At 43.5% G+C, this 14,671-nt stretch overlaps 1 protein-coding gene and 1 long non-coding RNA gene across 4 annotated transcripts in view; both read right to left on the reverse strand.

Annotated features, from left to right (window-relative positions):
* Nucleotides 1-14,671, reverse strand: part of LOC122458852 — a 523,493-nt gene that overhangs the window by 39,578 nt on the left and 469,244 nt on the right. The window lies entirely within an intron of this gene.
* TGFBR1 (transforming growth factor beta receptor 1) overlaps nucleotides 1-14,671 on the reverse strand; it is a 96,366-nt gene that overhangs the window by 25,741 nt on the left and 55,954 nt on the right. For all 3 annotated transcript variants that reach the window (XM_038389767.2, XM_038389765.2, XM_043508552.1), the window contains exon 5: nucleotides 7,516-7,683. In XM_038389767.2, coding sequence (XP_038245695.1) covers nucleotides 7,516-7,683 — 168 coding nt within the window. The remainder of the gene's footprint in view (nucleotides 1-7,515; nucleotides 7,684-14,671) is intronic.

Below are 14,671 nucleotides of genomic sequence, written 5' to 3' on the forward strand. Positions count from 1 at the left end.
CACCACAGAACTGTATCATATTTGTGGGGGTGGAGGGGCAGAAGGAGAGGCCCCGAGATAGGACAGATAGTAATGGGATATATATGCCATCATGTGCCAGCAATGCCCCTCTGCCATGTAAATTGGCCAAACTGAACAGTCTCTACGTAAAAGAATAAATGGACACAAATCAGATGTCAAGAATTATAAACATTCAAAAACCAGTTGGAGAACACTTCAATCTCTTCGGTCACTCGATTACAGACCTAAAAGTGGCAATTCTTCAACAAAGAAAACTTCAAAAACAGACTCCAACAAGAGACTGCTGAATTGGAATTAACTTGCAAACTGGATACAATTAACTTAGACTTGAATAAAGACTGGGAGTGGATGGGTCATTACACAAAGTAAAACTATTTCCCGAGGTTTATTCCCCCCCCCCGTCACATGTTCTTGTCAACTGCTGGAAATGGCCCACCTTGATTATCACTACAAAAGGTTCCCCCTCCTACTCCCCCCCCCCCCCGCTGATAATAGCTCACCTTACCTGATCACTCTTGTTACAGTCTGTATGGTAACACTCATTGTTTCATGTTCTCTGTGTATATAAAATCTCCCCACTGTATTTTCCACCAAATGCATCCGATGAAGTGAGCTGTAGCTCACGAAAGCTTATGCTCAAATAAATTTGTTAGCCTCTAAGGTGCCACAAGTACTTCTTTTGGATAAATAGCTTGAGTTTAAACTGACTCAGGGCCTTCTTTCTGATCCAACAAATAGACAAAGTTCTGTCTCAGGAGGAGGAGTGGAAGGAATCTTTGCAGAAGAATTGGAAGGACTGAGACTGACCCAAGCCCTCGATGGAGTTGCAAGGGGTGAGGGAGCAGGGATGATCACTGGTAAGCCATTTTATCATGTGTATACGGTTGTTGGGTTTTTGTGAGTTTTTTTGAGGTGGGGGGAGAAAGTTTCTCTGCAAAGTTTTTATGTGGAATAAATGTGTACTTATAAAGTGCTGGGTGATAATTACAGCTGTTCATAGCTTTTGAAGAGAAAACAGAGCGCAGATGCTAGCACACAGTCTGGCTTATAGGGATATTACAGTGTATGCAGGAAACTGAGCAGCTGGGAAAAAGCCCTGGATCAAGAGGGAGAGAGTGACCTGGGTCTCTATTCAAGAGGTGACAGCTAATTAGCTGGGACCCTAGAGTGGGTGCTGTTGGTGAACCTCAGAGGGGAAATACAGGTACACTTGCCCTGAACAGTGACGGGGGTCCTGCTATTGAAGCTTGCAGCTCTCCCACTCTCCTTCCCACTGTTATTACAACTGGAAAAGACGTCTTATGTGATAAGTAGAAGAGAGAGCACAAGGCTAAGGGCTCAAAGGGTGGTCCCATAAATCCTGCTAATACTAAATTAAATGTCCCAGGAAAGGAGAGAGATTCCTGTTAGTGAGTAAACCCTTATGAGTCCTTTTAAAAATATTCTTACCATGGGATGGGAGACCATTGAACATGCCTGGAGAGGAGGGTGAATGCAAGAGATAGCTGTCAGGTGAGATTAAAACATAACAAAAACCCTCCAGCCTTATTTTAAACACATCTTGGACCTGCACTTTGACTGGAGACCGATGGGTGCAAGAACAACATTTTTTCCACTTAGCCATTAAAGTGGTTCTACTTTGGACTCTTGCTGCTAGTGAGGACACGTGAACACGTTCTCCAATGCAGTTAGCCACTCATTATCCACATTGAGATGGAGACTGAAGATCGGGGTGCACAATTTAGTCATGATTCAGAGATTGCCCTAGAGCAACAATAAAGTAATTGGAGGTTGTAGTGATAGGGTTAGAAGATCAAAAAATGAGTAATGCCTTGGCCATCCCAGGGCTATCAATCATTCCAGTCAGTTTTGTTTCAACTTTCTGATCACACTAATAATCATACAGTACCTCTAGATCACAGGGAAACAGGAATACATATGTTACTGATCCTGGGTTCTGGCTGGCCCTGGAGAAGAAGTGACACTGTTTTCTTAGTTGCAAACAGATCTATGTCGGGGAACCCCTATTTGTTGAATATCTGCACTACTTTGTTTTTCAGGACCATTTAGGCTTTTCAACTAAGTATCTGCTGAGGTGATCCACCAACATGTTCTGCGTGTCAAGCGACATGAAGCTTTGATAGTGATGTTGTTCCAAATGCAGAAGTTCCTAACTTGTACCACCTCTGGGCACAAGGGGTTTGGATCTTGCTCCCTCTTCTTTGTCAAAGGTAACAGTCATCTGTGATCACCTGGACAGTAAGGCTTTTGAGAGATGGAAGAAATACTTTGCAGGTACAAAATATGGCTCTCAGCTCCAAGATGTATACAAGAGCTGATCCTTGGCTGGCGTATAGACCCTGAGTTTGTACCTATCCAGGTGTGCTCTCCAACCCAGCATGGAGGCATGTGAGGGAAATGGAAAGGAGAACCGTACTCCCCTGCATATCTACTACCTTGATGATCAAACTGTAAGCAGCATGTCCAAAAGATGCTTCACTGATAAAAACTTCAACCAGCTTTGCATCCACTACAGGTGGCATCTGGCATAAGTGGAGGATGCCATGTTTCCTAGCAATCCCAGCTAAGACCTTACTTTTGTTCCTGGGAAAGCCTGTGGATTGATCCATAGGGTTAGGATGGATTGAAATCTTTCCTGAGGGCAAGTAGGCTGTTGCAGTCAGAGTTGTGAATGGCTCCAATGATCTCAATTCTTTGTACAGGGGATTGTATCATTTTTCCGGTTTATTTTAGGCCCAGCTGTGCAAATGGCAACTGTTTCTGATGGATGCTGTCCATTATTTGGATAGACCAAATACAAAATTAACCAACTGTCCAGACATGGGAATATGCGAGTATGAAGTCATTTGAAGTGAGCTGCAACCACTGTCCTATACTTTGTAAAAACTCTTGGGGCTGATGAGATGCTAAATGGAAACACTGTATATTGCTAATGGTAGTCCCCTACTAGAAATCTTAAATAGCTATCCACCCAAGCCATAGAAAGTATGTGAAAGTAGGCATTCTGCAGACTTAGATCAGTGTACCAGTTATTTGGATCTCAGGATGCAATAGAGGCAAGGGACATCAGCTTTCTGAATTTTAGCTTGCGACCACCTCTGTCCCTTCTACTCTTCTGCCTGTGGTACACAGTCTAGTCTCATGTATGGCATAATATTTTAGTCTAATTTTGGTTGTTGTGTTTAGCATGAAGGTGCTGGATGGCCTGTGATATTCAGAAAGAGGTTAGACTAGATGATCTGGTGGTCCCTTCTGGACTTAAAATTTTATGATTATGATCCTGGATGGTGTTCAATTTTCTTGGTTGCAGGGTAGTCCTCAGACCACCAGTCCCCTTTTGGGTATGAAAAAAATATGGAGTAGAAACCCCTTCCCATGTGCTGTAAAGCAACCTCCTCTACTGCTCTGAGAGCTAGAATACGCTGTACCTCTTAAAGCAGTACCAACTCATGAGAATGGTCCTTGAATAAGAAAGGGGAAGGAGGGTGAGGTAGGGCAAGGATGAAATTAGATTGTGTATCCCAGTACCACAGACTGTCTGGAACCATCAGGCAATGGTTATGGAGTTCCAGACACTGAGATACAACAGGTTCCCCAAAGAAGGGGACAGTTACATTCTGGGGTGCAATCCAGACAAGTGAAGAGTTGCCACCTCTTGGATTTACAAGTCCCTCACAATCCCTGGCCCCTGTGGCTCTCTACCTGGAATGACCACAGCCAGCAACACGTATGGACTCTAAGTACTGGGCAGCCCTCATCCAATGCTTTGGATCCTGAAACCTGCCTGCAACACCACAGATTTCTCTTGGCTTCCACCAGCCTTGATTAACAACTGGCATGGTGATTCCACACACTCCTCAGCCCAGTTTTCCCACAAACTGAAAAGTCCAGCCCCACCCTGGAACAATCAGAGGGCTATTAAGGTCCATTGCCCTTTTAAAGGAGTCAATATTTAACAGTTTGTTACTTGAACTGGAGCTAGCAAACAGTTCAGTTTAAACACAGCACTGGATTGGTTTAGATTAAAAACAAAACAAAAAAGGTAGGATTTGAAGTCAATTCAAGTAGACAGTAACTTAGAAATTTACCAACAAATAAAAGTGAAAACATGGATCTACATCTAAAACTTTACCTAGCAAGTTTCGATTCAAGACTTTATTTAAGATGGCCTCCCCCCTCCCCCAGCAGGATGGTGACTGATCTGCTCCTCGATCAGGATCTCCCCTAGAGGCCCAAAGGTGCTGGGGCCTTTATCTTTTTAGGTCAAAGAGATAAAGGGGCAGAAAACCTTAAGTTTATAGTTCAGTGAACCTGTGAAGTGGATTCTTCTGAAGGTTAACCCTCAAAGTAAAGTTTATCCGTGAGGAAGGCAACGCGGAGTCTGGTGATGAACAAGGCTCCATGCTCTCTTTCTTCCCACACTCGTGTTTACTCAATTGCAAATTGTTCCATTTCCTGCCATCTCCTCCCACAGCTGTCTTGAGAACTCAATTTACTACTATATGTAATTGACGGAAACACAATCCTTTGTTTAGGATAGATCTGTTTTGCCAAGGTAGGGCTGTCTGCTTCTGAACATGTGCTATTACCACTGGGGGGGGGGGGGAGAAAGATTCATAACTACATATAAATTTTGCTACATACATTTCCTTATGATATTGACTAGCAAGTTATTAGTTTTCAGAACAGGCATATTTTGTACAAATATTATTGCAATACTGTGTAGAGTATGAAGTCAGAAGTGCTTTCAAATCACAGACAGATAGGGAAGATCAAAATGACTAGGGCTCCACTCTTGATGAAGCAATCAAATTGGCTGCCTTGATGTTGGTGGAGTCTAATGGGTAAAGCCTATGACTTTCTTAGTAGAGACTTATCCTGCTTTCAAGGAACCAGCTTGTCTAGGCTGGAAGCTAGGCTGTCAATTATATTGTTGAGACCTATGCTGCCTCCTTTAGGGGCTGGGGCATACACTCTTAGCCCTGGTCTACACTGGGGGGAGGGGGGGAATTGATCTAAGTTACGCAACTTCAGCTACGTGAATAACGTAGCTGAAGTCAACGTACTTAGATCGACTTACCGTGGTGTCTTCACTGCGATGAGTCGACTGCTGCCTCTCCCCTGTTGACTCCGCCTGCGCCTCTCGCAGAGCTGGAGTACAGAAGTCGACGGGAGAGCGCTCGGGGATCCATTTATTGCGTCTAGACTAGATGCAATAAATCAATCCCTGCCCACCAATCCAACAGGTAGTGAAGACATACCTTTAGTAATCTTAATGTTGCTCTCAATTCTTTACAGAGTGTAAAGCCTCATCAATCTTCTTGCTGAAGAAGCTGCACCCATCAGAGGGTGGGCCCTCAGTGGTTTGGACTTCCCTCTGTATGTGTTATGTGTGGAGACAAAGACCTCTGCATGGTGAAAATTGCCATGGATCTGAAGGCTATAGTTGCTGCATTGGAGAGCTGACTGCAGTGATGTCCTGGCTACTAGCAGGCCTTCAGTAACAATAGGATTTAAACTCCTCCTCCATACCCTGTTCAGTAAAGCCCTGTTAATAAAGTCATATTTCAATAACAGAGTCCATTAGTTAGTGATTCTCATTTGGAGGCTAGATGCAGAATAAGTCTTCCTTCCAAAGGAATCAGTCCTCTGTGGCTCCTAGTCTTTTTGTAATTTGTAATGTCCCCGCTTCAGCCTCTTGTTTTCTGCTCCCACCATCACAGTACCTGATGCAGGGTGACTAAAGGAACTGCTCAATCCCTGAGATGGCATCTGGTAGCAACAGTCCACTTTCTTTGAAGTCTGTACTGGAGAAGCTTGGCATGGTCCAGCAATTCTTCACTGATGGGTAAAACTACTCGCCCAGGTCAAGTTGTGTGTAATATAATCAACAGTCTAAGGTTTTCTTGGGCAACTTCTGCAGGAAAAAAATATTCCTCTGGTAAGGCTAATGTGGTGCCAGTAGGTGTACCTGGAGCCCTTATATTTGAAAGTTTCAGAGCTATGATTGGCTTTGCCAGTACTGAAGCCACTGTCAGTGGCCTGCATAGGAAAGTCTGATGCCAACATGCAGAGCAAGTCTTTGACTCCCATAATTGCTGGAGGAGTTGACGGTACCCAGTGGTTTCTGTGCTGGGGTCATTTTTACCTGAAGGATAGATAGTACAATAGGTACTTGCTTCATCAGTACCTATGCCAATAAGCCAATATAGATGGTACTGACAAGCAATGCTGTGGTGGTGTTCAAGTTAACTTGGTCCCAAACAGCTTCTGAGGTACCATTTCAGCTGAGGTACAATGGTGGAGTCCCCAATAGGTGCATGAGGAATCCTTTCTGGGTCTTGAACTACCCTTGAGCTCTGAAGAGCTGGATGTCTTGGGGCCCTTAATGACTGGCCCAAAGACAAAAGACCAGTGCCTCTTCTCCCTCTATCAGAGGTTGAGGGCTTCAGTGAAGGAGCAGCTGAGTAGAAATAGCTGCCAGAAAACTTCTAGGAGGCAATGTACTTCACTTATCTGCCCAAGAAAGGTTTGGATTGGAGGTCAAGCATATATTATTCTCCATGAGTAACCCCTGAGACAAGAGTCTCTCGATTTTGAAGTCTTCTTACAGAAAGACATGAAAACTACACATTTGTCCATAATATGGTCATCACCTAGGCAGATGAGGCATCTAGTACACTCATCATTAACAGGCAGAACTCCTTAAAGCCCAAGGACTTATGCATGACTATTTGGTAGCAAGCATCATCCCAGGAACAAAAGTAAAAAAGTCTGAAAGGAGAACAAAGGAAACACTATAAAAGCCAAGGCTAACTACATATTAACTCACTATTTACACAAGAAAGGCTGCTGATATGCTCACTGTCTTTTGCTTTGAGGCATCACTGGGACTTGCAACCATATGTTGTGAGAACAAACAAACAAACAAACAAACAAAGGGAGGTAGACAGCTGTCCCAACCGCTACTACAGACCAAAAGCCCCTAGCTCGGGTTCACAGGGTGTGCATGCACTTACAGTGGAATATATAGACATATAAGCAATCTAAGAAGAACTGGGATACTACACAAGGGTCTCTTAGATTTTTTTTTTTAAATAAAGAATCCACTCAAACAGAGTTCTATTAAACTAGTCAAATTTTGCTGCCAACAGAGAATACATGATCTGCAGATTTACTTACCATAATTGTAAGAAATTGTCCACCTTTGCAGATGGATACACCTGCACAGCTGGTGTAAGAGGATATACACATTCAGCTGAATCCCATTGCAAAAATATAACTACACATTTTTATAGAACAATTCAAATGATACCATATCAAGCAGCAGACAAACTCAAATACGGACAAGGCCTTAAATTGGTAGATCTTTCCCCCAATTCTCTTGATAATTTTCACTATGGAAAGTAGGTCTTCAAATGCCCCATTTCCTTTTAGGATCATAAGGTCATATGAGACTGAACACAAAGTTACCTTGTGTGCCGACAATCTCCATGTGAAGATGTGCAAGTCCACTGGCAGTGGACAAAGCTAGCTTTATCATTCCTTCCACAGTAACGGTATACCTGTTTAGGTAATCAAAGAGTGATCCATGCTCATGATAATCTGACACCAACCAGAGCTGAGTCCATGTACCATTGTCTGCAAAATAAGATATTAGATGTAAATAAAGTTGTCCAGCAAACCAAATTTTTTTTTTTTAAATGTACCAGCTATAAAGTTGGAGTTACATTTTATAATGAGCTCCATGCAATCAGGTCATTGTGTTTTCTATTTTTATTCCAACAGTGCCTGAAGGCCTCCTACAAGTGTTGGAGCCCACTGTGCTAGACACTGAACAAACAGCATAGAAGACAGTCCCTAACCCAAACAGTTTACAATCTAAAAGACAAGACAAATAGATATAGGCATACAAAAAAAAACTTGCCAGAAGTACAGTACAGTTTTTTCCCCACTGTTTTTCCCTTTTGTACAACACCCCTTCCCTATGTTGCCAACTTCCCCTGCGCCCAGCTGTTAGTCAAACTTCTTCAGCCCTTGCTCAACCCAGCTGTCCTCCTTCCAGCCGTAAGCAACGATCAGCCTCATTTTGGGAGACATCTCCAAATTATCGAAAACAAGCAAAGATCTGCTTTCTTGGCTGCTTCCTCTGCCCGCAACGAGGGCACGCGTGTACAAGTCTGATTCTCATCTCAGGGGAGGCAGGTGGCTCACATGGCCCAAGTCTGCCCTGATATACCAATTAGTTTTCTCCTCCCCACCATCTCCAGACAGTAACACCAGTGCAAAATAACGAGATTCTACTGACCACTCAGTCCATTCTCAAGAGGGGAAAAAAACCCCAGAAAAACAAACAGCAAAATATGAGTGGAAGGGAGCTGGGGAGGGAGTGGAAAAAAATATAGGCCATTCTTACAATTAATGTTCCACATTCCTGGGACTTCTCTCCCCTATTCTAGAAGGGGGAAGGGTTTCAAGACAATGAAGGGACAACATGTATTAGTATCAAAGAATTAAGAAATGGCATTCCCTTTTCTGAGAAAGCAGAAGCACATAGAAGTTAGAACACAGAACTTGGAATCAAGCAACCTGCTTGTTTTCTTATCACTGCCACTGGCTTGCTGCGTGACTGCGGGCTAGACAGTTCTACAAGATCGAGATAATGCACACTCACTTTTCTCAGACCTGAAGATGACATGCACTAGGAATGTGCAAATTTGCCTCAGATTTAGATCAGTGGACACCAAATACCAAGAACCTCAAAGATTAAAGAATAAAAACCACAAAAGATACTATATGAAGGGAATTCAGAATGTGAAACTTGAAAAATCCCAGCGAAAGACTGAAGATTCCTCTTTTGACCCAGAAAGCAGAAACGTGTCAGTTGCAAGACTGTTTTTAAACCAGACAAAGCAATCCTGCCATTGAATAGGCTTCCCTAACGTATTTAAAACAAAACAAAAAAAGCTCTTTGTTTAGTGGGAGTCGTTCATGTAACTTTATCCTTATTGTAAAACAAACCCCTTTCTCTCCTTTAAAAAAAACAAACACACACAACCTACCATTCCTCAACATATTCTTATTATGGCAACCATACTCTGCACTACCTTTTGAGTATACATTTTTCATGCCAAGGACTCTGTACATGACACAGGAAGGAAAGGCAAGAAAAGGAAGGTCTTTATTCTTTCAGACATGCTGATGAACAGGACCTTGAAAGGATTAAGTTTCCAAAGAACAAAACTGAAATCTCAAGGAAAGGTGGTAAAGTCTACAAGCTTCTTAGAATCCTCTGTGAATATTACAGGAGGCTAGAGGCTTTTGGCTTTCTGTGAGATTTTAAAAGTAGAAAATCTTCAAATAGAGGAAAAAAAAAGGAGAGAGCTGAATCTGCCTTAAACCACCAATTTCTGCTAGCAGAAAATAGTGAAGTCAGATCTTGCTGTATTCATGCCAGTACCAATGCCAACAAAGCTCTTGGTCTATGGTACCAGGGACAGTTAAGGTCCAGTCTTAACTGAAAGGTCACACAAATGTTTGGTAGAAAAGAGATTAGAAATAATCAGACACCCTGACCCTTCAGAAGATGGCCAAGAAAGCTTCCACCAGTTCCCTAGTCCTCCACTAAAAACAGAAGGCCACACTCTTGGTATATCTATTATCTCTAAACCACAGGGGGAAAAATTGCTGTAGACAATTTTCTCTTTACTGGATAAGTATCATATGCGGCTTCTTTGTCTGGGTCAGCAAGGTGAATAGTAATGAATAGTACTGAACCAGTTTCAAGGTAAACATTAGGAATTTGTGTGTACATAGGTCTACTTGATGCTGATTCAAGAGGTGTTGGCATGGTTGATGGTGCCCCGAGGGGGGTGCAGAAATTCAAAACTAAGTAATGAACTAATGAGTTAATTTAGGGTTGAAAATACTTCCCTTTGCTTAATTTAATTCCACTGCTTCCCTAATTAAAAACTCCATACACTGCATTAAATAACACTCCTCTCTCCTTCATGATAAGATGACAATGTATCTGGAAGATGTTGTTATCTCCCATTTCAGCTCTTTTAAATCTTTCCTCATAAATTGATCCCTTATATTTGTGTTGGTCTTTAACCCAATGCCCCACATTTTAACGTCTTTCTAGTTTGAAGATGCCCAGAAGTGTCTAAGAACAATCTCATCAATGGCGTAAAACTCACACTGCACTTCAATAGTGTCTTCCATCCAAGGATCTCAGAACATTGCACAAAAATTAGATTAATTTTAGTCTCGATTCCCCTACAAGATCATATCTTCCTCATTTTACACATATTGAGAAACTGTGGGACAATCCTGCAGAATGAAAGGGTTCAATGAGAAATAAGGGTGCGCAACATCTTGCAATATTGGGCACTTAGTGACTTGCTGAAAGTCACAAACTTTGCAGAAACAGAACAGAACCCAGGTCTCCTAACTCCCAGTTCTATGTTTGAGTCACAGGTGCTCACCCTTTGCATAGAGAGGAATCACCACTTTCTTGGTCCCTAGCCTTTGCATAGCTGTCCACCCCTGCTTCCCACCCTCACAAGCACCAACCTAACAAATAATCCCACATGGGGTTCTTGTTCACCACACTTCTTTTAAAAATCATTAATATACAACCCAAGATGCTTTTCAGCACACCACAAGGAAACGCATACCTTAAAAACCCAGTCCCCTTAATCTAGCATCAGAAAATGATAAAATGAAAGGTGCTGAGTAGAAAACTACAAGCAGAAAATTATAAGACTTCACCAGATCCATTTATAGGATTGTCTGATTTGTTGCCTGAAAGTTTTAACATATTTTCACCTCCATTCCAAAAAAGGTTGTCCTAAATAAAGCTGAGCATCTATTAACCATTCTTACAGCAGTCAGAGTTCCCGTTGTTTACCATGTACATAATTCAGTCCTTTAACCAGTTTTAACCATTGAGACAGTGCTTATATCCAAACCAACATGAATTGGTGCCCATGATAGGAAGCAACATATCTGAGCTTCAATAAGGCACAATACCATCTATGACATTTTCAGCTTATATTTTTTTGTCAGACTGGACACCTATACAAAAAAAGTCAAGATCTCTTTTAGAGATGTTTTGGTGGAACGCCCAGTCTCCATAAGCTTTTTCTGAAATTCTTTCATACCTGAATATGAAATGATTTACCCCGTGCAGTAACTGTAGTTCGAGGTATGTCCCCTTACAGATTTTCATTCTTGGTGCGCTTGCTTCCCCTGTGCCTTTGATCAGAGATTTCACACAGAGCCATCCCTTTGGCCAGGGCATGTGTCTTGCTTAGTCTTGTGTGCCACACGGCAAGCAACCCTCAGTTCCTTCTCTATTGCGAAGCTTCATAGCAGAGAACTCTGAAGTGGACTGGAACAAGGTTGGGTAGCGGAGCACCCACCGAGGGACACATCTTGCAGAACCACAGTTACTGCACAGGGTGAGTAAATAGAGGTTACTTACTATAACTGGAGGTTCTTAGAGATGTGTGGTCCCTATGTAGGTACACATGGGTACCATGCACCTGTGTCTGGAAATTCTTCCAGTGTCTGTTGACCTACACATGCACAGGTGTAAGCGATAGTACATGTTCATGCGCTTCTCCAATTACTCTTCTTACCGCAATGAAATATGGTCCAAAGCAGAGGGGAAGAAGAGTTGGTAGTGGAATACAGATAGGGATCATCCCATCTCAAAGAACCTCCAGTAACCTCTATTGCTTTGAGTGTATTCCACACATAGGTGACTTGCAAGCAGTGTTCAGTCTGGAGGAGGGTGCGAGAATGATGGTAGAAGTGATGCTTGTAATATTGCTGAATTTTATCATTGAGTCAGGGCATAGTGTGCTGTAAAATGTGTGGACAGAGCACCAATTTGCCACTTTCCAAATGTCCTGCAACTGGATGTCCAATAAGGATGCCGTGCAAGCTGCCTATGCTCATTTGGAGTGGGCTGTAACACCCCCAGGAAGGGGAAGCTTTGCTATTTTGTAGCATTCTAATATACATCCCAAGACCCACTTAGAAATTCTCTATGAAGATATAGCTTGCCCTCGTGACTTTTCTGCTATGGGTTTGGTTGTTTGTGGACAGAACACCAGGGCACGTCTGACGTTGAAGGAGTGCAATCTCTTGTCTTCAGGAGAAGCATGAGGCTTCAGAAAAAAAAAATAGGCACCTAAACTGACTGACTGATATGCAATTCAGAAACAATCTTGGGGAGGAATTTGGGGTAATTGTAGGAAGACCTCCTAGTGGAATACTGCGTAAGGAGGGTCTGCCATCATGACTGCTAGCTCACTGATCCTTCTTGCCAAAACGATGGCCACTAAGAACACCACTTTAATGGAGAGAATGAGAGAGTCGTCCTAGGAGTTGCTGTCTAGGGCTCCTTGGGAGCAATACATGGGAAGCTTTCTGTTTGCGTGGGATGCAGAGTGCAGTACCCCACTGTGAAAAGATGTTGGTTAGAACTGGGTCATATATTTCCCATTTGTGGTCTGTAGAGAAGCTTCTGCTTAGCCTGTCTGCCAGGGAGTCCTGAACACCTGGAAGGTATGCAGCCTGTATGGTAATCTGATTCCTTAGCCTGACAGCCTCCAGGCAGAGATGAGATCTCGCTCCTCATCCTTTATGTGATATTGTCCAACAGTATCTGTACAGGGAGTGAGGGTAGGAGGGGGAAGACCACTTTGCAGACTACTCTGAGCTCCAGCAGGTTGATACGGACCCTGGACTTCAGGAAAGCAGACTTTGACTCCCTCAGGGAACAGATGGCCAGGATCCCCTGGGGGACTAACATGAAAGGGAAGGGAGTCCAGGAGAGCTGGCTGTATTTCAAGGAATCCCTGTTGAGGTTACAGGGACAAACCATCCCGATGAGTCGAAAGAATAGTAAATATGGCAGGCGACCAGCTTGGCTTAATGGTGAAATCCTAGCGGATCTTAAACATAAAAAAGAAGCTTACAAGAAGTGGAAGCTTGGACATATGACCAGGGAAGAGTATAAAAATATTGCTCGGGCATGTAGGAAAGATATCAGGAGGGCCAAATCGCACCTGGAGCTGCAGCTAGCAAGAGATGTCAAGAGTAACAAGAAGGGTTTCTTCAGGTATGTTGGCAACAAGAAGAAAGCCAAGGAAAGTGTGGGCCCCTTACTGAATGAGGGAGGCAAGCTAGTGACAGAGGATGTGGAAAAAGCTAAATGTACTCAATGCTTTTTTTGCCTCTGTTTTCACTAACAAGGTCAGCTCCCAGACTGCTGTGCTGGGCAACACAAAATGGGGAAGAGATGGCCAGCCCTCTGTAGAGATAGAGGTGGTTAGGGACTATTTAGAAAAGCTGGACGTGCACAAGTCCATGGGGCCGGACGAATTGCATCCGAGAGTGCTGAAGGAATTGGCGGCTGTGATTGCAGAGCCCTTGGCCATTATCTTTGAAAACTCGTGGCGAACGGGGGAAGTCCCGGATGACTGGAAAAAGGCTAATGTAGTGCCCATCTTTAAAAAAGGGAAGAAGGAGGATCCTGGGAACTACAGGCCGGTCAGCCTCACCTCAGTCCCTGGAAAAATCATGGAGCAGGTCCTCAAAGAATCAATCCTGAAGCACTTAGAGGAGAGGAAAGTGATCAGGAACAGTCAGCATGGATTCACCAAGGGAAGGTCATGCCTGACTAATCTAATCGCCTTTTATGATGAGATTACTGGTTCTGTGGATGAAGGGAAAGCAGTGGATGTATTGTTTCTTGACTTTAGCAAAGCTTTTGACACGGTCTCCCACAGCATTCTTGTCAGCAAGTTAAGGAAGTATGGGCTGGATGAATGCACTATAAGGTGGGTAGAAAGCTGGCTAGATTGTCGGGCTCATCGGGTAGTGATCAATGGCTCCATGTCTAGTTGGCAGCCGGTGTCAAGTGGAGTGCCCCAGGGGTCGGTCCTGGGGCCCGTTTTGTTCAATATCTTCATAAATGATCTGGAGGATGGTGTGGATTGCACTCTCAGCAAATTTGCGGATGATACTAAACTGGGAGGAGTGGTAGATACGCTGGAGGGGAGGGATAGGATACAGAAGGACCTAGACAAATTGGAGGATTGGGCCAAAAGAAATCTAATGAGGTTCAATAAGGATAAATGCAGGGTCCTGCACTTAGGATGGAAGAATCCAATGCACCGCTACAGACTAGGGACCGAATGGCTCGGCAGCAGTTCTGCGGAAAAGGACCTAGGGGTGACAGTGGACGAGAAGCTGGATATGAGTCAGCAGTGTGCCCTTGTTGCCAAGAAGGCCAATGGCATTTTGGGTTGTATAAGTAGGGGCATAGCGAGCAGATCGAGGGACGTGATCGTTCCCCTCTATTCGACACTGGTGAGGCCTCATCTGGAGTACTGTGTCCAGTTTTGGGCCCCACACTACAGGAAGGATGTGGATAAATTGGAAAGGAGTACAACGAAGGGCAACGAAAATGATTAGGGGTCTAGAGCACATGACTTATGAGGAGAGGCTGAGGGAGCTGGGATTGTTTAGTCTGCAGAAGAGAAGAATGAGGGGGGATTTGATAGCTGCTTTCAACTACCTGAAAGGGGGTTTCAAAGAGGATGGCTCTAGA

The sequence above is a fragment of the Dermochelys coriacea genome, chromosome 2 (assembly GCF_009764565.3).
Source record: "Dermochelys coriacea isolate rDerCor1 chromosome 2, rDerCor1.pri.v4, whole genome shotgun sequence".
Classification (NCBI taxonomy): Eukaryota; Metazoa; Chordata; order Testudines; family Dermochelyidae; genus Dermochelys; species Dermochelys coriacea.